This window comes from Protopterus annectens, chromosome 16.part0, assembly GCF_019279795.1.
Source record: "Protopterus annectens isolate FY-2018-M chromosome 16.part0, PAN1.0, whole genome shotgun sequence".
NCBI lineage: Eukaryota > Metazoa > Chordata > Ceratodontiformes > Protopteridae > Protopterus > Protopterus annectens.
The window spans coordinates 458,041,890-458,059,568 of record NC_056750.1 but is presented as its reverse complement, the minus strand read 5'-3'; the positions used below and the strand labels follow the sequence as shown (position 1 = coordinate 458,059,568).

The following is a 17,679-nucleotide window of genomic DNA, read 5'->3' as shown; positions in this document are numbered from 1 at the left end:
AGTTAAAACAATTTACTTTATCTGACATCGGCTGAGGCAAGAAAGAGTCCCCAACGGGGTACTTAGCTTTTTCGAAGTCTTCGGTAGCTGAATCACAGGAGCTGGCCAACCGGCACTTGAGAACTGCTTCTGCTTCGGGCACCACGCGGCAAGAAAGACAGAGGAAAATAGCATCGGCTGATGCTTTTATACCCCAGGCGCTCTGACATCGGGGAAAGTGCGACATCAGCCGAGGCCAGACCCAGACTTTGGAATCCGGCCAACCGAAGGGCTGCCTGAGGCAGGACAACTCATATGTTATGACTGCAGATGCATCCTTGAAGGATATTCTGGGTTGCTTGGGAACAGACAATTGGTCTACACAGGGTTGAAAATAGAATTTAGGAGAAAAACTAGGAAGATGAGTGAATGGGCAATGACAGAGTGCGTTATGAGCATGATGGCAGAAGCAATGTAGGAAATGAGCATGCGCACACAAATATTTATATATACAGCATATAAAGCATTAGTTGTTAAATTACAATAGACGAGAACTTTGGTCCTGTGGGTAGGCCCTCACCTGACAAGGTCCTGTGGGTAGGCCCCTGAGTGTCTGTGACCCAAGAAGCCTACAGCAGCCTTATATCTTTGTCCTTGGATCTGATCTTGGGTTGGCAGTAGAGGTTGGCAAAGGCCAAGGGTGACCCTGGCCAGCATCTAGTCTGCAGAGATCTCCTCCATAATGATTCATAAGATTCTTCACATCCCTTAAAAAATCTCAAATGGGAGTCAAACCAAATCCTACCTAGTGGTGCTTGACCAGATACCCTCGCTAACATTGTTAAAGTGGACGTCAATGGAGCAAACAATGTTGGCCTCCAAAGTGATCTCAGAGGCCACTGTCACCAAGTTGTCTGAAGGTGATGCAAATACACCTTTAATCCCTCGGGAATCTCAAGCAGAAATATATCAACAAAAAAAGAACACTACTGTCCAGCTCCCCAATGATCTTCGATAGTCTCTTTTTGAGACTGAAGGAGAGACAGTGAGAGGGCAACAGATTAACAGGACTGCAGATGCTATGAAGTGCAGAAAGTAGCAATACTCCTTTTACTTATATAAAATCCCTTGATGGAGCTCTGCCTATGTTATATGGTTCTAGAATTAAAGCACATGCACTGGGGACAGCTGCACACATCGTGCTCTGGACTCAGGCAGAAAAGTACATATTGTCAAAAGTCCTATTGTCAAAAGTCCTAGACAGGGATTTGCCTTCCACACATGAAACATTGGACTTGACAAACATCTAACAGAAAACCATTTAAAGCAATAAAGTAAAGGACATTCCCAACAGAGTTCTTAGCTTTAGATGCTCAATCCTCAACTTCAGACTAACCAACATACGGGGCCCAGCCATGATTCTGTTCCAACTTGGGCTTAAGGTTTATCCCCATTTGTCCACACAGACCGAACCCTGCTTCTTAACATGGGACCAATATGCACTGTACGCTGCATGAACAGGCCTTGGCAAAAATGTTCAAAGTACTACATTTTAGAAACTCATTCAAAACAAGAGTATATTTGCATTAAAGTCAAAAACTTTAATGTGTCCAACTAATATTTACATGCAGCTTAACCTCTTTACAGAGATAGATTAGGATTGGAAAATGTAATAACCTGGTGTAATACAAATCAGACTGACGAGACAAAACAGCAATACTTCACAAGACTACTGTACATAAGTTAGGCTCAAACCACCAGCATTATTAATAAGCCAACAAACGGAAAACTTTTTATATAATAACCTAGTACCTTGTATTTCAATCCTGTTTTGAAGTAACCAACGAATGTGTTGGACTCGTACCCCTGTACCTCTCTGTACTGGATAGGCTTTCCACCAAGGTAATCATCCATTTGCACACTGTATATAGCAGCTGCACCACTTTCATCCTGTGTGCAAGAATCTCCTAAAAAGGAACACAATCTTTGTTATGGTGTACTTTACTCAGCTGATAAACTTATTTGTCTAACTCATGAAACGGGACAAACTCTCACCATCACACATGCTCTAGATGCAAAAGATGCCACACACAGTTGAATGTGCAAAGTATGTTTGCAATATGTAACTCTGTGCAAGCTATTTGAGCTTGTTAAACAACAAGATAATGTATCTAGATCTGGACTACAGAAAAAATGACTACCTAAAGTAGATTAAACTGGAAGCACACGAGTTTTATTCAACTTTGCAGCCATCAGAAGTTCCTAATGCATTCAAGCTCGTTTGACTGAACTCCTCTTTATGATTCATCAAAAGTTCACAGATAAAAATCCAGCTTCCACACTGCTGGCCCACTACCCCCCAAACACAGAGCTGTACTGACTTGTCCTCAGTATGTCACTGTCCTTCACTGACACATGAATGATGAATTTGCACCATGCAAAACATTGATAAAACATGCCTAAAAAATGAAGAATGGATTTCATTGAGATTCATTTCCCGTTTTTACTATTCCACTTAAAACTATACATTAAAAGCAAACCCAGATTAGCAGACCAGGCCCTTGACAACTAAGATATCAACTCAAAGCCCTACATTTTATATCAATAACCTCTGTAGTGCAAATACAAATGCTCAACACAATCAAATGCTTTATACTTCTCTCTAGCTCATCATTAGCTGTACATGCACCAATAACGACACCCAAACCAATGCTATGCTCAGAACAAGGTCTTAGCCACTTTATGCATAAAAATAATTTTCTTTATCATACTATATAACTTTCAAAAATATTGATCATGAGGGCAGCAGAACTGAAATGGCTCCATATTTACAGTATCCATATTAAAAATCCATTTTACATGCATGAGACAAATACACATTTCTTCAAAACTAGGGAAGAATTCACCTAAAAGGAACAATTAAATGTGTCTGTTAAACAGAAAAGTCAGACTGGGAAAAAACATGTTCAGTGAAGACCCAGGGAGAAAAGTTCCACATTTAAGTTACACATTATGCACATGTATAATAGCAAGGTGAAAACATCTATAATTTAGATGATTTTTTTAAATAAGTCTTACGTGAACATAGTATTTTAACACAAGAAAAATGAATTGGCTAATTATTAAATAGAAAAATAAAATACTGTAACAGTTCACGTATTTACTGCATGATGGCTGCTGAGAAAGGATAAAACTGGGGGTGGTTGAGTTGAGTAATTCATACACAAGTAGTAATGCAATTTAAAAACAGAGAGATAAGAGAAACTGTGGAAATGATCAGAAAAATAAATGGACAGAGGAGGAATTTTAGTTAGTGGTGGGATGGGAGAGAAGAAAGAGTAAACGTTTAGGAAATTTGTGGAGTATGAGGAGTGATAATATACAAGAGACTGGTAAGCAAAATGGCTGCAAGTGTTGGAAAAAAGTAATCAGAGAAAAGCTAGCCAGGGCAGTAAGAACAGAGCCATCTTTGGCATAACTGCTGTTTAAGCAAAGTTTTGAAACTAAGTTTTCTATCCGTTTTAACTGTACGGGGATATCATTCCAGAGTTTTGACAGATAATGGGAGTGTAGTGTGTGTCCAGTAGTGTTGAATGTCTTACTGTTACATAGCAAGAGTTTACTACAGTGGAGGTCTCTAGTGGGTAAACAGTACAGCACAGTATTTTGTAAGGCTGGGCATTTGTCTGTGGAGTACAACAGATTGTAAGCAATGATTAGTTGCGAGTATGTCAACTGGTTTGGAAGTTAAAGCCAATATGAGGTGTTTTACAAGGTTAGTTGGTTGTACATTTAACTCTTTTGTAGTAGCAGGAGGCTAGTTCTATATATTACTGTTAACATTTGTAAGAAAAGCATGCAACAGAGAAGGAAGGAGGTATGTTGCTGCCAAGGTAAATCCTCGTTTGACCTGTCAGGTAGTGTCTGGCCCTACACAGGAAGCAGAGTTTTTGGCGAGATTTCTTAATGGAATCAATTATGTGGTGATCATATCTGAGGTAATCTATTAGGATTCCAAGCAGTTTAGCTTGGCTTACTCTTTCTATTTTTGTGACATTGAGGCAATATAAAATGTGCATTTCTGGTTAAGGTGTTTGCTGTAAAAAAGCATAAGCTTGCGCTTTTTTTTCTTTTTTGGTATTACGCAGCAAGTTAGAATTTTCAGCCATATTTCAATACCAGTGAAAGACGGTGATTTCCTGTATTTTGGCTATGGACAGGGCAGAACAGACACGGAATGAATGAATCTGTGTACTGCACAAAGGTGGCGAGTGTTGCAGGGGTGTGAAACTCATTTATGAGCCTATTAAACAGAAAGGGGCAGAGTACTGACCTTTGGGAACAACAAAGATTGGTTGAAATGCTGAAAGGTTGTGTTGCCATTTAGATACCTGCTGACAACTGCATAAACTATGAAACCAGGAGAGGGATGGGGTAAATGAGATCTAGAGTTACAAATTCAGAAGGAGATTTTTAGCAGGATGCTGTGTCAAATGCTTTGGAAAGGTCAAAGTAAAGTGAAGAAACAAGGTTGTCATTATTTCTGTATTGGCTTATTATGCTGAAGTTGAGGAGGCAGCAATAAATAGTGCTGCGGCTGAGCCTGAAACCATGCTGGGTGTTGGAGAGTAGGTTGCGTTTGGTTATATGTTTCATAAGCTGAGAATGAATACATTTAAAGAATTTTGGAGATGGGAGACAGGATAGCAATAGGTGTACTGACCTGTTTAACAGAATGAAGACAGGGAAGGCTAGTGCTTATGCTCCTATTTTGAGGAACTAAATGGGAAGGTAATCAACAGCTGAAGTGGTTTGCTTTTACTTTGGCTAGTAATTTTATGGTTGATGTTGGGACAAGCTGAAAAAGTACAGTTTTGTACCTACCATAAATGTAGATGTCAGAGTGTTCACACTGCTGCAGTCATTACACTTGGGTTATCCTGCCATCAGGCGGTTTCCCCCAGCCGGCCAGAATTCCCAAGTCTTGGTCCGGCGTCTGTTGCTGTCGCTTCTTCCCCGACATCAGTGCACCAGGGGTATACAAGATGCATCAGACGCCATTTTCTTCAGTTTTTCTTGCCCCAGATGTCAGGTGCCCCCAAGTAGGTAGGCAATACATAGTGCTAAAAAAAGATGTACATATAAAAATAAAAACAATACCTTCAGTTACAAGCAAATACACCACAAAGGTTGTATAGGATAGAAAGGTATAGTTAAGTTCAGCTACTTCAGAGGGGATGGAGGGAGGGTAACCTGGACTGCAGCAGTGTGAACACTCAAACATCCATATTTATGGTAGGTACAAAACTGTACTATATTCATCATGTTACACTGCTGCAGTCATTACACTTTGGTAGAATCCCAAAGCTAAGGGTGGGTGGCTGGTCTATAAAGAGTTAGGATTGGCTAGGAGGCCCTGCAGAACTGCAGTGGCAAATCCTGCTCTGGATTTAGAGGACAAAGGCAGGTGGTAATGCTTGGCAAAGGTGTGCACTGAACTCCAAGTTGCAGCCTCCAAAATTTCCTTGGTAGGTGCTCCTCTGAGAAAGGCCGATGAAGTGGCTGTTGCCCTGGTGGAATGTGGCCTAATGTTATTTGGGACCGATTTTCCATGCTGTGTGTAGCAGTAACGTATACCAGTTGTCCTATCCATTTGGATAGTCTGCTTTGAGATAGTCTTGCCCTGTGATCCTGCAGCATATGCTACAAACAGTTGCTCAGTTTTACTGAAAGCTTTTGTTTTGTCCAAGTAGAAGCGTAGCTGCCTGTGTAGGTCCAAAGAAAGCAGTTTCTCCCCTTTATTCTGGGGGTTTGGATAAAAAGTTGGCAAATGGATGGTTTGGTTAAGAGCCACACTAGATACCACCTTTGGCATAATGGTAGGGTTTGTCCTTAAAGAAACCCTGTCCTGATGAAAATAAAAGGTTCCACTGGCATTAATGCCTGTAGCTCTGAGACTCTTCGTGCTGAAGTTACTGCCAGGAGCAGAGCTGTTTTCCATGATAAAGATTTTAGATCGGCTGTACTGGCTGGCTCAGAAGGTGGCAGGGTTAGTTTTTCCAAAACGAAATGGAGGTCCCAAGTTGGTGTTGGTGCTCTCCGGGGCAGTCTTATGTTTTTAGCCCCTCTGAGGTACTGTTTTAGCAAGGGATGAGAGAATAAAGGAGGATCCGTGTTGTAATGTGCTGAAATGGCAGAGGCGTGGATCTTAATTGACGAGAAGGATAGGCCTCTGTCCAGCATCTGTTAAGTATTGTAAAATCTGAGGAATGTTTGGAACTAGAGGGTCAAGGTTTTGAGCCTGGTCCCAGGCGCAGAATCTTCCATTTTTCTGAGTAAGCTTTCCTGGTGCTAGGCCTCCTGGCCTCCAAAATGACATCCATAACAGCTTTAGAGAGAGGTGTTGCCTGTTTGATTAATGAATCTGCCATGCAGCCAGGTTTAGGGTTTTCAGCTGACCGTGCAGGATCAGATTGTTTTGAGTCAGGAGGTGTGGAATTTGAGGCAAAACTCATGGTGGGCCTTGAGCCAAGTTCCTTAAGATAGGGTACCAGTGCTGGCGTGGCCAGTCTAGAGCAATCAGTATCATCTGTGGTTTTTCTTGTCTGGCTTTTAGGAGTACCTTAGAAAGGAGAAGCAGTGGCAGGAAGGCATAAACTTTTAGGTTTTTCCTGCTGAACAAAAGAGCATCCACTTTCCATGCTTGTTTGTGATATGTCCTTGTGCAGAATTTTTGTAGTTGGCAATTCAGTGGGAGGCAAAAAGATCTATGACTGGGCATCCCCATTTTTGCGTTACCATGCTGAAGATTTGTGGATTCAATTTCCATTCGTGAGGATCCATGTTATTTCTGCTTAGTCTGCCAGAGTATTTTTCTTTCCTGGCAGGAATTGTGCTTGCAGGTGAACTTGATACGTTAAAGCTGTGTTCCACAAGGTCATGGCTTGCCTGCATAGGGGATAAGAATGAGTGCCCCCTTGCTTATGTACCACATTACTGTGATGCTGTCTTTAATAATGGTCCTGGATGCAGAAAGTCCTTGAAAGCTGTTAGGGCATTTTGAACAGCCAACATCTCTGATGTGAAAATGCATCTGGTCTGTGGTCCACTTGTCCTGAATGCATTTTCCTGCCATGTGTGCTCCCCAGGCGTAATCCAAAGCATCTGTTAGAGTCTGCATGGCTGTGGGTAGGGTAAAAGGCTAACCCTTGTTTAGGTGACATGCTTGCGCCCACCATCAAAACTCCTGTTGTAGGCAGGGAATCACTGGTATTACTGCTTCTAAACTGTGAGAGTGCTGAGTCCAAACACTTTAGGTTCATAGGTTCATAGGTTTGTACTAGGCTATCTGCCCTGGGGCATTTATAAGCCTAGCCAGAGTGTGTGTGGCTTTCACCACCCCTTAGGATGAGAATACTACGCCCTTTTAGGGTTTAGTTTACTGTGCCTCTGTCTAGTAGTGACACAGATGACCCCCGGGGTAAACCTACGATCTCCCATCCACTCGTCAAGATTGCTCTTGAAAAGAGTTAGTGAGGGGCTCTGCCTAACATGGATTGGGATTCTGTTCCAGAGTGTAGGGAGCCTCTGGGTTATGAATCTGTCACTCCAGCACGTCTTATTTATTTCTGTGTTGAGGTTTAAGTCTCTTGCTCCCGTGGCTCTGGTGGATTTGGATTTACTGAGGTGGAGCATGTCCATTAATTCCGGATTGGACATGGCCTTGTACGTCAGGCACAGATCACCTCTGAGTAGGCGGTATGTAACTGAATAGAGCTGGGGTTTTTCAGTCGGGCAGCATATGACATATGTTTAAGACCCTTTATTCTCTTGGCGAGGAACTTTTGGGGTCTTTCCAACTGCTGCAGGTGTCAGGTAAGATACATCCCAAATGGGGCATTGTACTCCATCATTGGCCTAATAAGAGAAGAGTACAGGGGCACAATGACCTCTTTTGATCTAGATGTGAAACCCTTCATAATGTAGGCAATATAGAAGGTCTTCCTAACCACTTTGGCAATGTGTCAAATGAGAGGTTACCGTCAACCTGGGTCCCAAGATCCCCGATTACCTCTTCCATACTTAATGGATTACCACCTATGTGGCAATTTGTGGGTATCTTGTTTTTCCCAAAGGGTATGACTATACATTTTTGGCGTTCAGCTTAAGGCCATGGCTCTGGCACCAATTATCCGTTTCTGAGGCCTCTGAAGGAGGTTTGTGTCCGCTGGAATATCAATTATGGCCCCAGTTTGCAGTCATCTGCGAACTTTGTCAGCCACAATCCTCCTATGTTTGCCTGTACCTCGGAAAAATAAATGCCGAACAAGAGGGGTCCCAGGACTGAGCCCTGTGGGACACTGCTTGTGACTGGCTTAGAGTGTGACATAGCTCCAGCAACTCTGACCCTGTGGGTTCTGTCCTTGAGCCAGTTTGCAACCCATCTTGGGACATATGGGTTTACATTTAAGCTGGTGAGTTTGTCTATGATGCCCAAGTGGGGTATTGTGTCAAAGGCTTTTGCAAGGTCAAGGTAGGCTGTGTGAACTGCCTTACCCTCATCAATGGCCTTAGTGACTGTTTCAAAAAAGTCGATCAAGTTCAAGAGGCAGGATCTGCCTTTGACAAAGCCAAATTGGGTAGGATCCAATGTCTGTAAGTCTCCAATGTCTTTGTTTATGAGTTCCATAATGATCCTCTCCATAGCTTTGCAGACCAGGCTCGTCAAGCTTATGGGGCGGTAATTTCCAGGGTCCGTAGAAGCACCGCCTTTGTGAAGTGGTACCACTGTCGCCGTACGCCACTCTTTGGGTACGTATCCTGTAGTAAAGCTAAGATTAAACAGCAGCCTTATGTGTGGGTTTAGTTCCTCTTGGAGTTCATATAGCACACAGCCCGGGACACCGTCCGGTCCCATTGATGCTGTGTTTTTAGCTTTAGAGAGGGCGGCTCTCACCTGGGCATCTGAGATGTTAGGGAGGCTACACTCTGCTGGGATAGTTATTTCTCCTTTTGGGGGAATGGGAGGAGAAATTTGCACTGAACCTGTCTACCAGAATGTTGGCAATGTCAGTGGGTTCAGTGTATTTTGTGTCATTTTGGACTATCTCTGAGCATATCTGGGAGTTTCCACCCAGGTTTCTAACATAGCTAAAGAAGGCCTTGTGATTGTCTTGTGTCTTTTGCGATTTTTCTCTCAAAGTTGGCCTTGGATGATTTTATGAGTGATCGTAGTTTTTTGCTAGTACTGATCAGAGATGCCTTCCCTTTTAGGGATTTTGCTCTGTCATGTAGTAGCTTCCTCCTCCTGTTGTAGAGTTTGTTTATGGCTGGGGTCCACCAGACCGGGCGCCTGCCTTTGGGGGAATTGGTCTTGGTTTTATTTGGGATTGCATGATCCATGTATTCTTGAAGGTGCCCGTAGAAGGCATTTGCAAAGGATTCAGCAGTGTGGGTTGTGGTTTCCACTGGCCCAGGGGCCTTGAAGGATACCACTTCAGTCTTAAGAAGTGTGAAGTTGGCTTTTGAGAAGTTCTTCACTGTGGTCTTTTGTGCAGGGGGTGGGGGCGGGATGTGGATCTCCAGTGAGATTAATTTATGGTCTGATCTTACCAAAGAGGGATATACTTCCGGTGTGGAGCATTTTGTCCCCATGTTTGTGATGATCAGGTCTAGTATATTGTCTCCTCTTGTGGGAATGGTGACCAATTGTTCCATTGCATTAGAGTTTATGAATTCTAGGAACCTTTGGGCTAGGGTGTTGGGGCTTGAGTAATGTTCCCAGTCTATGTTTGGGTAGTTGAAGTCTCCCAATATGATGGTATTTGGAGAGACATTCATACTCTCCAGTGTCTTCAGGAAGGCTGTGTGGGGTTTGAGAGGGTGGTCTGTAGCATGCTACAAACTGTAAGGCTGTTTTGCCTATGGTTAGTTGCATCTGGATGGTCTCCGATGCTTCGTGCCGTTGCCACTAACCTGGAGGTGTGGGTATCTTTGATGAATACTCCCCCTCCTTTTGTGGTTCGGTCCAAGTTTTGGGGCCGGAAAGCATGATACGAGGTAAAACCTGATAGTGCTGGGGTGCTCTCAGGAGCCTTGAACCAGGTTTCAGTCACTGCACAGACATCGATGTTCTCCATACTGAGGAGGGCTTCGAGGGCATGCATCTTGAGGTTTAGACTTCTGGCATTGAGCAGCATTACCCTTAGTTTTTTTCCACTTGTGTTTTCTAGGGAGGTAGGTTTGTCCTTTGAACCTTGCCTAAAAAAGGCACTATGGGGGTGGCAAGAGCCTTGGCCAATATCCGGAAGCCCAGGGGTGACAGGTGTTAAGCCGCCCCTTGCGAAGCAGCGTGGCTCGTCAAGCATGTCATCCCAAGCAGACAGACACTGGATCCCCTTAGAATTACATCAGTAATTAAGCCAATTGTTAAAACTGATCATTTTGTCTTTGTACTGTGGCATCATTCTTGGTGAGGGTAAGATGCTGCTCAGGGTCAGGGTCATACCGGCCTGGGCTACATAAGAGAGCTCCACTACGTCTCTTTTCATGTAGTCCAGGGAGGTACGTCTCAGGTCGTTCACACCGGCATGCACAATGACAGAGTCATATTTGTACTTGCTGTGGAGTGACCCGAGTGCTTGCGTTATGTGGCGGATTCTAGCTCCCGACAGGCAGCTTACTGTGACCCCTCTCCTTGTTCAGTCTGGTGAGCGGTACGTCAGTGTGTCTGACTATGCAGTCACCTATTACAAGTGTGTCTGGCATGTTATTTGGCCTTAAGGGCTGTGACTGTTTAGCACACTGACTGTGAACTATGCGTTGCATGTGCTATGTCTTGAGGTGGCGGTTGCTTGGGTGTCTGCTTTAGAGGCCTCTGTTGTTTTGGTAGATTTTTAATCAGCGCCTCCGAGTATGTTTTTGTGTGTTTAAGTGTTTGGTTTGCAGTTGTGATAGTTCTATGTGAGACTGGGTTTGTGGTGTGCGTTGTTACCTTCTCCTCCTGACTGGTCTTGCCAGTACTGAATTGAGAGAGCTCAGCCTCCAGTTTGGCTATATAGTTGCATCTCTCGCATATATTTGTATTTGTTGGGAGGAGGAGAGGGTTGTCTGTGTACATGAGGCAATTGTAACATTGCCTCAAGATTCCCAGATTCATCAGCTGAACAGGAGAGGACGCTAGCAACTGACCCTTCGACATGCTAGAAATAGTGAAAAAAGATTGCTGTGTAACTGAGTCAGAAAGGACCTACAGGGAAATGGGTACTCAAGGCAATTTAGGTGAATGAAGTACTTAATTTTGTTTAAGAGTGCTTTACTTGTATAAAGAAATGCTTTAGGAGCAAGTGCTGAGCTTTTCAGATAGAGTATAGGTTGTATAGATTGCAAGTAGAACAGTTCTAAGGGAAAAATTGAAGAGCACACTTTACGGAGCCAGAAATAGTTTAAACTTGATTAACCGGCGCTGCCCGATGCTGCTCTGAGCAACTTCGCGCTAAAGCGGGCTTTATAGCAGGGGGTTGAAAAGAGCCAGAAATAAACTCAAAATGGCCAATAAACTACAAGTTGCTGGGCTGGAACCAATCCTCTAGGGACAAATAGGTTGCTCAGTGCTCCCCACTCCCACTGGTGAACAAAGAAGCTTCCTCTTATCCAAATAAGGGTATGGATAGCACAGGAACCAAGACAAAGCCCAGAGATCAGCAAAATCTGAAGACTGGACTATTCTAGTTCAGAAAAGCAGGAAAACAAGGATTTTTTTTTTTTTTTCTTTTTCACAGAGAAGGGAGAAAAGATACAGTAACAAACAGTAAATGCTATAAAACGGCTAGCGCACTTTAGTGTGTTAGCCTAACAATTAAATTAAACAAAAAATAACTTTTTAAAGTGCTAACAGTATAAATTCAACTGAACAGTAAAAACAATATGCAGAGCTGTTTTTTTAAGCTAAACGCAGTCGAGATGCAGTACTTTAAGCGAAAGCCAGAAAAAATACTTATAAATCCAGGAAAGTCACTCTTTCTCTGCTGCTTGTAGAACTCTGCAGGACACCACGAGGAGCTGTGCCGAGTCTGGTACCGCTACAATTTCCTCATATGCAGTCTGGCATATGGTAGTAGTATGCAGGATGCCATGAATCCCAGGGCCTGCAGAATTTTTCTTGCAGGGAGATAGGACTTTTTTGCCAGTAGTTGAAAATTTTGAGTTAGTTGAACTTGTTTGTCTGGCGTGAGGCAAGTCATCTGGGCCGTTGTATTTAAGCTGGCACCCAGGAATATAATCTGTTGTGAGGGCACTTGTTTTGACAACTTTTCTTTTACCGTGTACATTAGAGAAATTAGCAACCTTTTTACAAATGCCAGATACTGTAGAAGAATGTCCTTGGTCTCTGCTTGAATGAGGCAGTTGTCCAGGTATGGACATATTTGAATTCCTTTTTGTCTGCAAAATGCAATTACTGGTGCCAGGCACTTTGTGAAGACCCTGGGCGCAGTAGACAAGCCAAAGGGCAGTGCAGAGAATTGGTAGTGCATTGTACCAGCTTTAAATCTGAGGTATCTTCTGCAATTTTGTCTGATAGGGACATGCAGGTTGCCTCTGAGGTCCAGAGTAACAAGCCAAGCCTTCTTGCCCAGCATGGGTAGAAGCTGCTGTAATGTCAACATTTTGAATTTTGGAATATCCAGTTAAGTATTTAGAATTGAAAGGTCTAGTATGGGCCTCCAGGTCTTGTCCTTTCTGGGGACCAGGAAGAGTCTTGAGTAAAATCCTTGTCCCCGTTGTGGTACTTTTTGTATAGCTCTCACGTCCATGAGGGCTGAAAATTGTTTTTGTGCCTCTGCCCATTGATTTTGTGGCAGGTCAGGCATTACTTTTAGCCTTGGTAAAGTATGACAGTGGAACCTGTAACCTTGAAACAATATTCAGAACCCATTTGTCTTGGGTGATTGATTGCCAGTTGAGAAAAAAGTGCTAGTTTTCCCCCTAAGGGGGCTTCCAAGAGGGAAGTGCTTGGCGTATGAAGGGGAAAGTCATTGTGACTTTCCTGTAAGGTTGAGACTTGTCCTCACTTCCTTTTGGGGTTGAGGTGCCCCACTGTCGTCTGTTTGAGCCTTGGGGTTGAGATCTGCCTCTTAGGTGTCTGTATCTGCCTCTCTGTGGCCTGACACTGGAAAGAACCATTTCTTTGTTGGCCAATTTCTGCTAAATCAAGGTGGCTGTACCTGTAAGAAATCCTTGACTGTTAGCATAGATTTAGCTTTATCCTCCATTTTCTTTAACACCTCTTCTGCCTTAACACCAAACAAGGTATCATGCTGTAAAGGAGCATCCAATGATGTTGCCTTAACATTATCAGGTAAACTCTGTTTTTAACCAAGCATGTCTTTGAATCACAGAACCTGTAACTGCAGCTCTACAAAAGGCCTCTAAAGAATCAAAACCACATTGTAGAGTGTTTTCCCACCTGTTCAACTGCATGCAATAAATCCTGCATTTCTTTATAATCAGGAGCTTCTGAACTTGCATTTTCTGTTTTAACTGAGCCATTAAATATTGTTGGTACTTAAGCATGTGAAACTGGCAATTTAAAGCTCTTACTGCTAAAGTTGCAGAAGTGTATACTTTCTTCCCCCATCTATCCAAAGCTCTGGAATCTGTCAGACGGTACTGGATTTTTTTGCAATGGAAGCCTTAACCAGTTTTGGAACCTGGGAAATAGTTTCTGGATCAGCCAAAGGGTTTTTATAAAGAAACTTGAGAGTCTGGGACTCTACAATATCTATCTGGCTTGGCTGGTGCAGGGGGCAAAGAATCAGGAGATAAGCTAGATTCAGAGAACACATCATCCACAATATCTAGCACAGGCGGAATAGCCAGGGGGCTGTGCTGAGGCAATAAAAGAAATCCCTGAACCTTTTCTTGGATTCTGAATAATCCTGACTTTCCCAATGGAAATGTTCCCTCATGGTATGTAAAGTTTCCCCAAAAGAATAATCCTCAGGAGGAGAGGCTGAAGGGATAGATTCTTCAGCATAAGAGTTCTCACAGGGGGGTAGAAAGTATCCCTGGTCTGAAGAGGAATCAGTGGAAATGGAAACCTGATCAAAGGAATCAGTCCATATCCTGCCTAGGCCTTTGCTCAGGAGGGGGATGAGAACCCCTGATTAGAGTAGAGTAATGAGGTCTTCAGCCATTTTAAGCATCTGTTTTGGGCATGGAGGACTGTCCAGGAGAATGCTGTACTTGTTTGTCTAATGGTACTTTTGTCTTGGCTGTTTTAATGGTAAGTTGTGAAGGTCTGAAAACACCCTCAGAAGCCGATGCCTGCTCAGTGGCTCCGGACCCATCTGAGGGATTAGTTTCCGTAGGCCCAATACCTTGAGTTTCCAGAGGCCTAGTTGTCTCCACGTGGGAGTCTGAGGCAGCCTGTGGCTCTGAAGTAGCAGGTGTCAGGGGCTGCGAAAGCGCCTCACTGAGAACTGGGAACTGGTAACTGGCCTAGAAAAGGTTTAGTCTGTTTTGGACCTCGAATGCCTGTCTTTATCCTTGTGTTTTTTTGGTATTGCGGTCTGCTGATCCGACTGCATAGTATAATTGAACCTTCGGCCAAAGTAGTGCAAAGCAAAATCAAAACATCTTTTTATAGTGAGTTTGTTAAATATAGCACAAAACAGACTAGTGACGTCATGATTAGGGCCTAGGCATGGGATACAGTAAGAGTGGAAGTCCTTATGAGGTATTTGCTTCCCACAAGAAATACAATTAACTTTTTCTGACATCGGTCTGAGGCAAGAAAAAAAAAAGTTTCCCCAACAGGGTACTTAGCTTTATTGAAGGCTTCGGATCTGAAATTAGACTTGGAAATTCTCAGGAGTCGGCAGACTGGCACTTACGAACTGCTTCTGCTTCGGGCACCGCGCGGCAAGAAAGACTGAAGAAAATGGCGTCTGATGCATCTTAGATAGCCCTGGCGCACGGACTTCCGGGAAGAAGTGACAGCAACAGACGCCGGACCAAGACTTTTGGAACTCTGGCCGACTACGGGACCGCCTGACGGCAGGATGACCCAAGTGTAATGACTGCAGCAGTGGAACACGAACATCTGAAGGACAGTGCGTTTTTGAGAACAGATAGAAGCTGAAGGGTTGAAGTGAGACAGTCATTGGATTAATGATACAACTGGACTGGATAAAAGGAGTGTTGACCTGAGTGACAATGGACTCTGCTGTTTGAAGTGGAAGGACAGGATGTAGTGGTATGGCCAGGGTGTAATAGTTTAGAGGACCAATAAAGCTTGGGGCCGTTTTGCTGCATTTGTTGGAGATTACTGTAATATGATTTATCAAATTTACCAATGATCTTGGTATTGTTTCTGAGATAACAAATTTTGGTAGGCAGACAAAAGGTATCAAGTCAAGCACTTACTGGAATACCACTTTCTTGGAGACACAAACAACGCTTCACCACAGAAGCAAACTATGGTATCTCACACCTTTCCACAAAAACAGTTTTAATTCAGAAATTCAGGGGAAGAAATGGTACATAATTTATCATTGAGCTCAGTGAAATTCTGGTTCTAGACAGCTCCTGCCTGACCAGATTAGATGTTAAAATTCCACTCTCTCTCTCAATAGGAGGAAGGTCTTGTATGTAATCTGACTGCCCTTGCACTGAAATACACTATGTCCATTATACAAAATGGGCCCACACAACTAAGGAGACAGTATTTCTCAAATTGAATTAAGAGTATAGAATGTTCCTTCCTTGCATCCACACTTACTACTGCACACACATCCCACTACAGCTTAACTATGTACTTCATGTCTGAAACTACAAAAACAAGTTTAATCAGCATCAATATTTGATGAGCAATTAAACTTCCAGCCTAGTCAACAAAACATATATTCCCACCCAATTAAAATGTGTGAAATATTAGCAGAAAGGATAAGAAAGCACTTGTTACAAAACACTAACTTTTGTTTATCCTCTCCTTAGGAGAGATACTGACCTTATAATCCAAAATCCACCTATAACCATAGCAACCCTCCAAATTTAACAGATGTACAAGTACCAAACTCTACTTGTATAACACAGGGGGATGCAAGACGTGCAACTATGATGATACCATCTGTAACACTGACAATTACCAAAACCTGGTTTAAATATAAAAAAGTAAAATAAAACTATGCTCGCCTGGACATAGGACAAATGTAGATCTAAAAAAGATGGAAGTGCAGCTATCCTGCACTCCAGCAATATGCAAAACTGCTCCAAATCAAATATCTATTCCTCAGTTTGACAAATCTTAACTATACATGACTTGTTGAAACACAAACTGCGACACTTACCAACATTAACATAGCAAAAACCCATAATCAAGATTAAACAAAAAAAAATGTTGCCAACTAATGTTAATATGTATCAGCCTAAATCACATCAAGCAATCTGTGTAGGTTTGCTCTAAGGTTCCTTCCATGATCGACACTACCCACCAACCATTGACTTCATAGAATGTGAGACCACGGAATAACTAGTTGGCCAATATTTCCCAGTCACACACACACACTGCAGTATTTCAAGCCCACCCCAGTGGGTGACTGCACCCCCCCCCAAACTATATATACAAACTCTGAGACTGCACTACAGTGGGTAAAAGGTCATGGAAGTAATTGGCCAACAGCAAATTTGCCCTTTTCCCCAGTGTAGTGCAAAGAAAAGTTGGCCAGCTAAGTAAATTCACCTGCGTCACACAATCACTGAAGTTAATGAATGAACGTTCACCATTTATTGTTCAAAGGTTCACGCAAGTGAACCTTTGATGACTAAACACAAACCCTTTCACAATCAAACACTAAACGGGCACTTTTACAAACCTATACAGACCAGCCCAGCTAATTCAGCAACAGCTCTGAATATACAAGTTTAATGCAAAGGAAAGCATAGTAGAATGGATTCCATCAACTTCTGTGATGGAAGATTTCCTGACACCGTAAGTGACAAAACCCCGACATACAATTATGAAAAAAATTAAGTTATACACATTCATTCAGTACAAAACAATTCCAAAATTAACTACAACTACTTCAAGTCAAACTCTGCCCCAATTAAACACCTACCTCTAAGTGAGGCAAACCACCATTTTAATAGGTTCACAGGTTGGTACTAGGCTATCTGCCCGAAGGCATTTATAAGCCTAGCCAGAATTTGCTACCTTTCGCCACCCCCTTAGATTAATTCTGTGCCTCTGCCCAACGGGCCCACTGAAGTGATCCCCGGGGTAAACTTAGTTTCCCATCCACCCAAGGTTTCTCGAAGAGCATTAGCGAGGAGCTCTGCCTAATGTCGATTGGAATCTTGTCCCAAAGCATGGGAAGTGTCTGGGACAGGAATTTATCCCTCCAGCATGTCTTATTTATTGTTGTGGTGAGGTTTAGATCCCTAGAGTATGTGGCTCGAGGGGATAAGTTTTCTTTAGGTGGAGCATGTCCAACAATTCTGGGTTGGACATGGCCTTGTAGGTCAGGCAGAAATCAACTAAGCAGGCAGAATGCAACAGAGTACAGCTGGAGTTTCTTCAGTCGAGCTGCATAGGGCATCTGTTTTAGGACAGTGATCCTCTTGGCGAGGTGCTTCTGTGGTCTTTCCAGCTGTTGCAGGCGTCTTGTAAGGTACATCCCAAATGGGACGTTGTACTCTATG

At 43.0% G+C, this 17,679-nt stretch overlaps 1 protein-coding gene across 1 annotated transcript in view; it reads right to left on the bottom strand.

Moving 5' to 3' along the window:
• The window catches only part of GSN (gelsolin), a gene marked incomplete in the record, with an annotated part of 970,219 nt that overhangs the window by 731,925 nt on the left and 220,615 nt on the right, over positions 1-17,679 (bottom strand). The window contains 1 exon segment of the mRNA XM_044058005.1: positions 1,792-1,946. Coding sequence (XP_043913940.1) covers positions 1,792-1,946 — 155 coding nt within the window.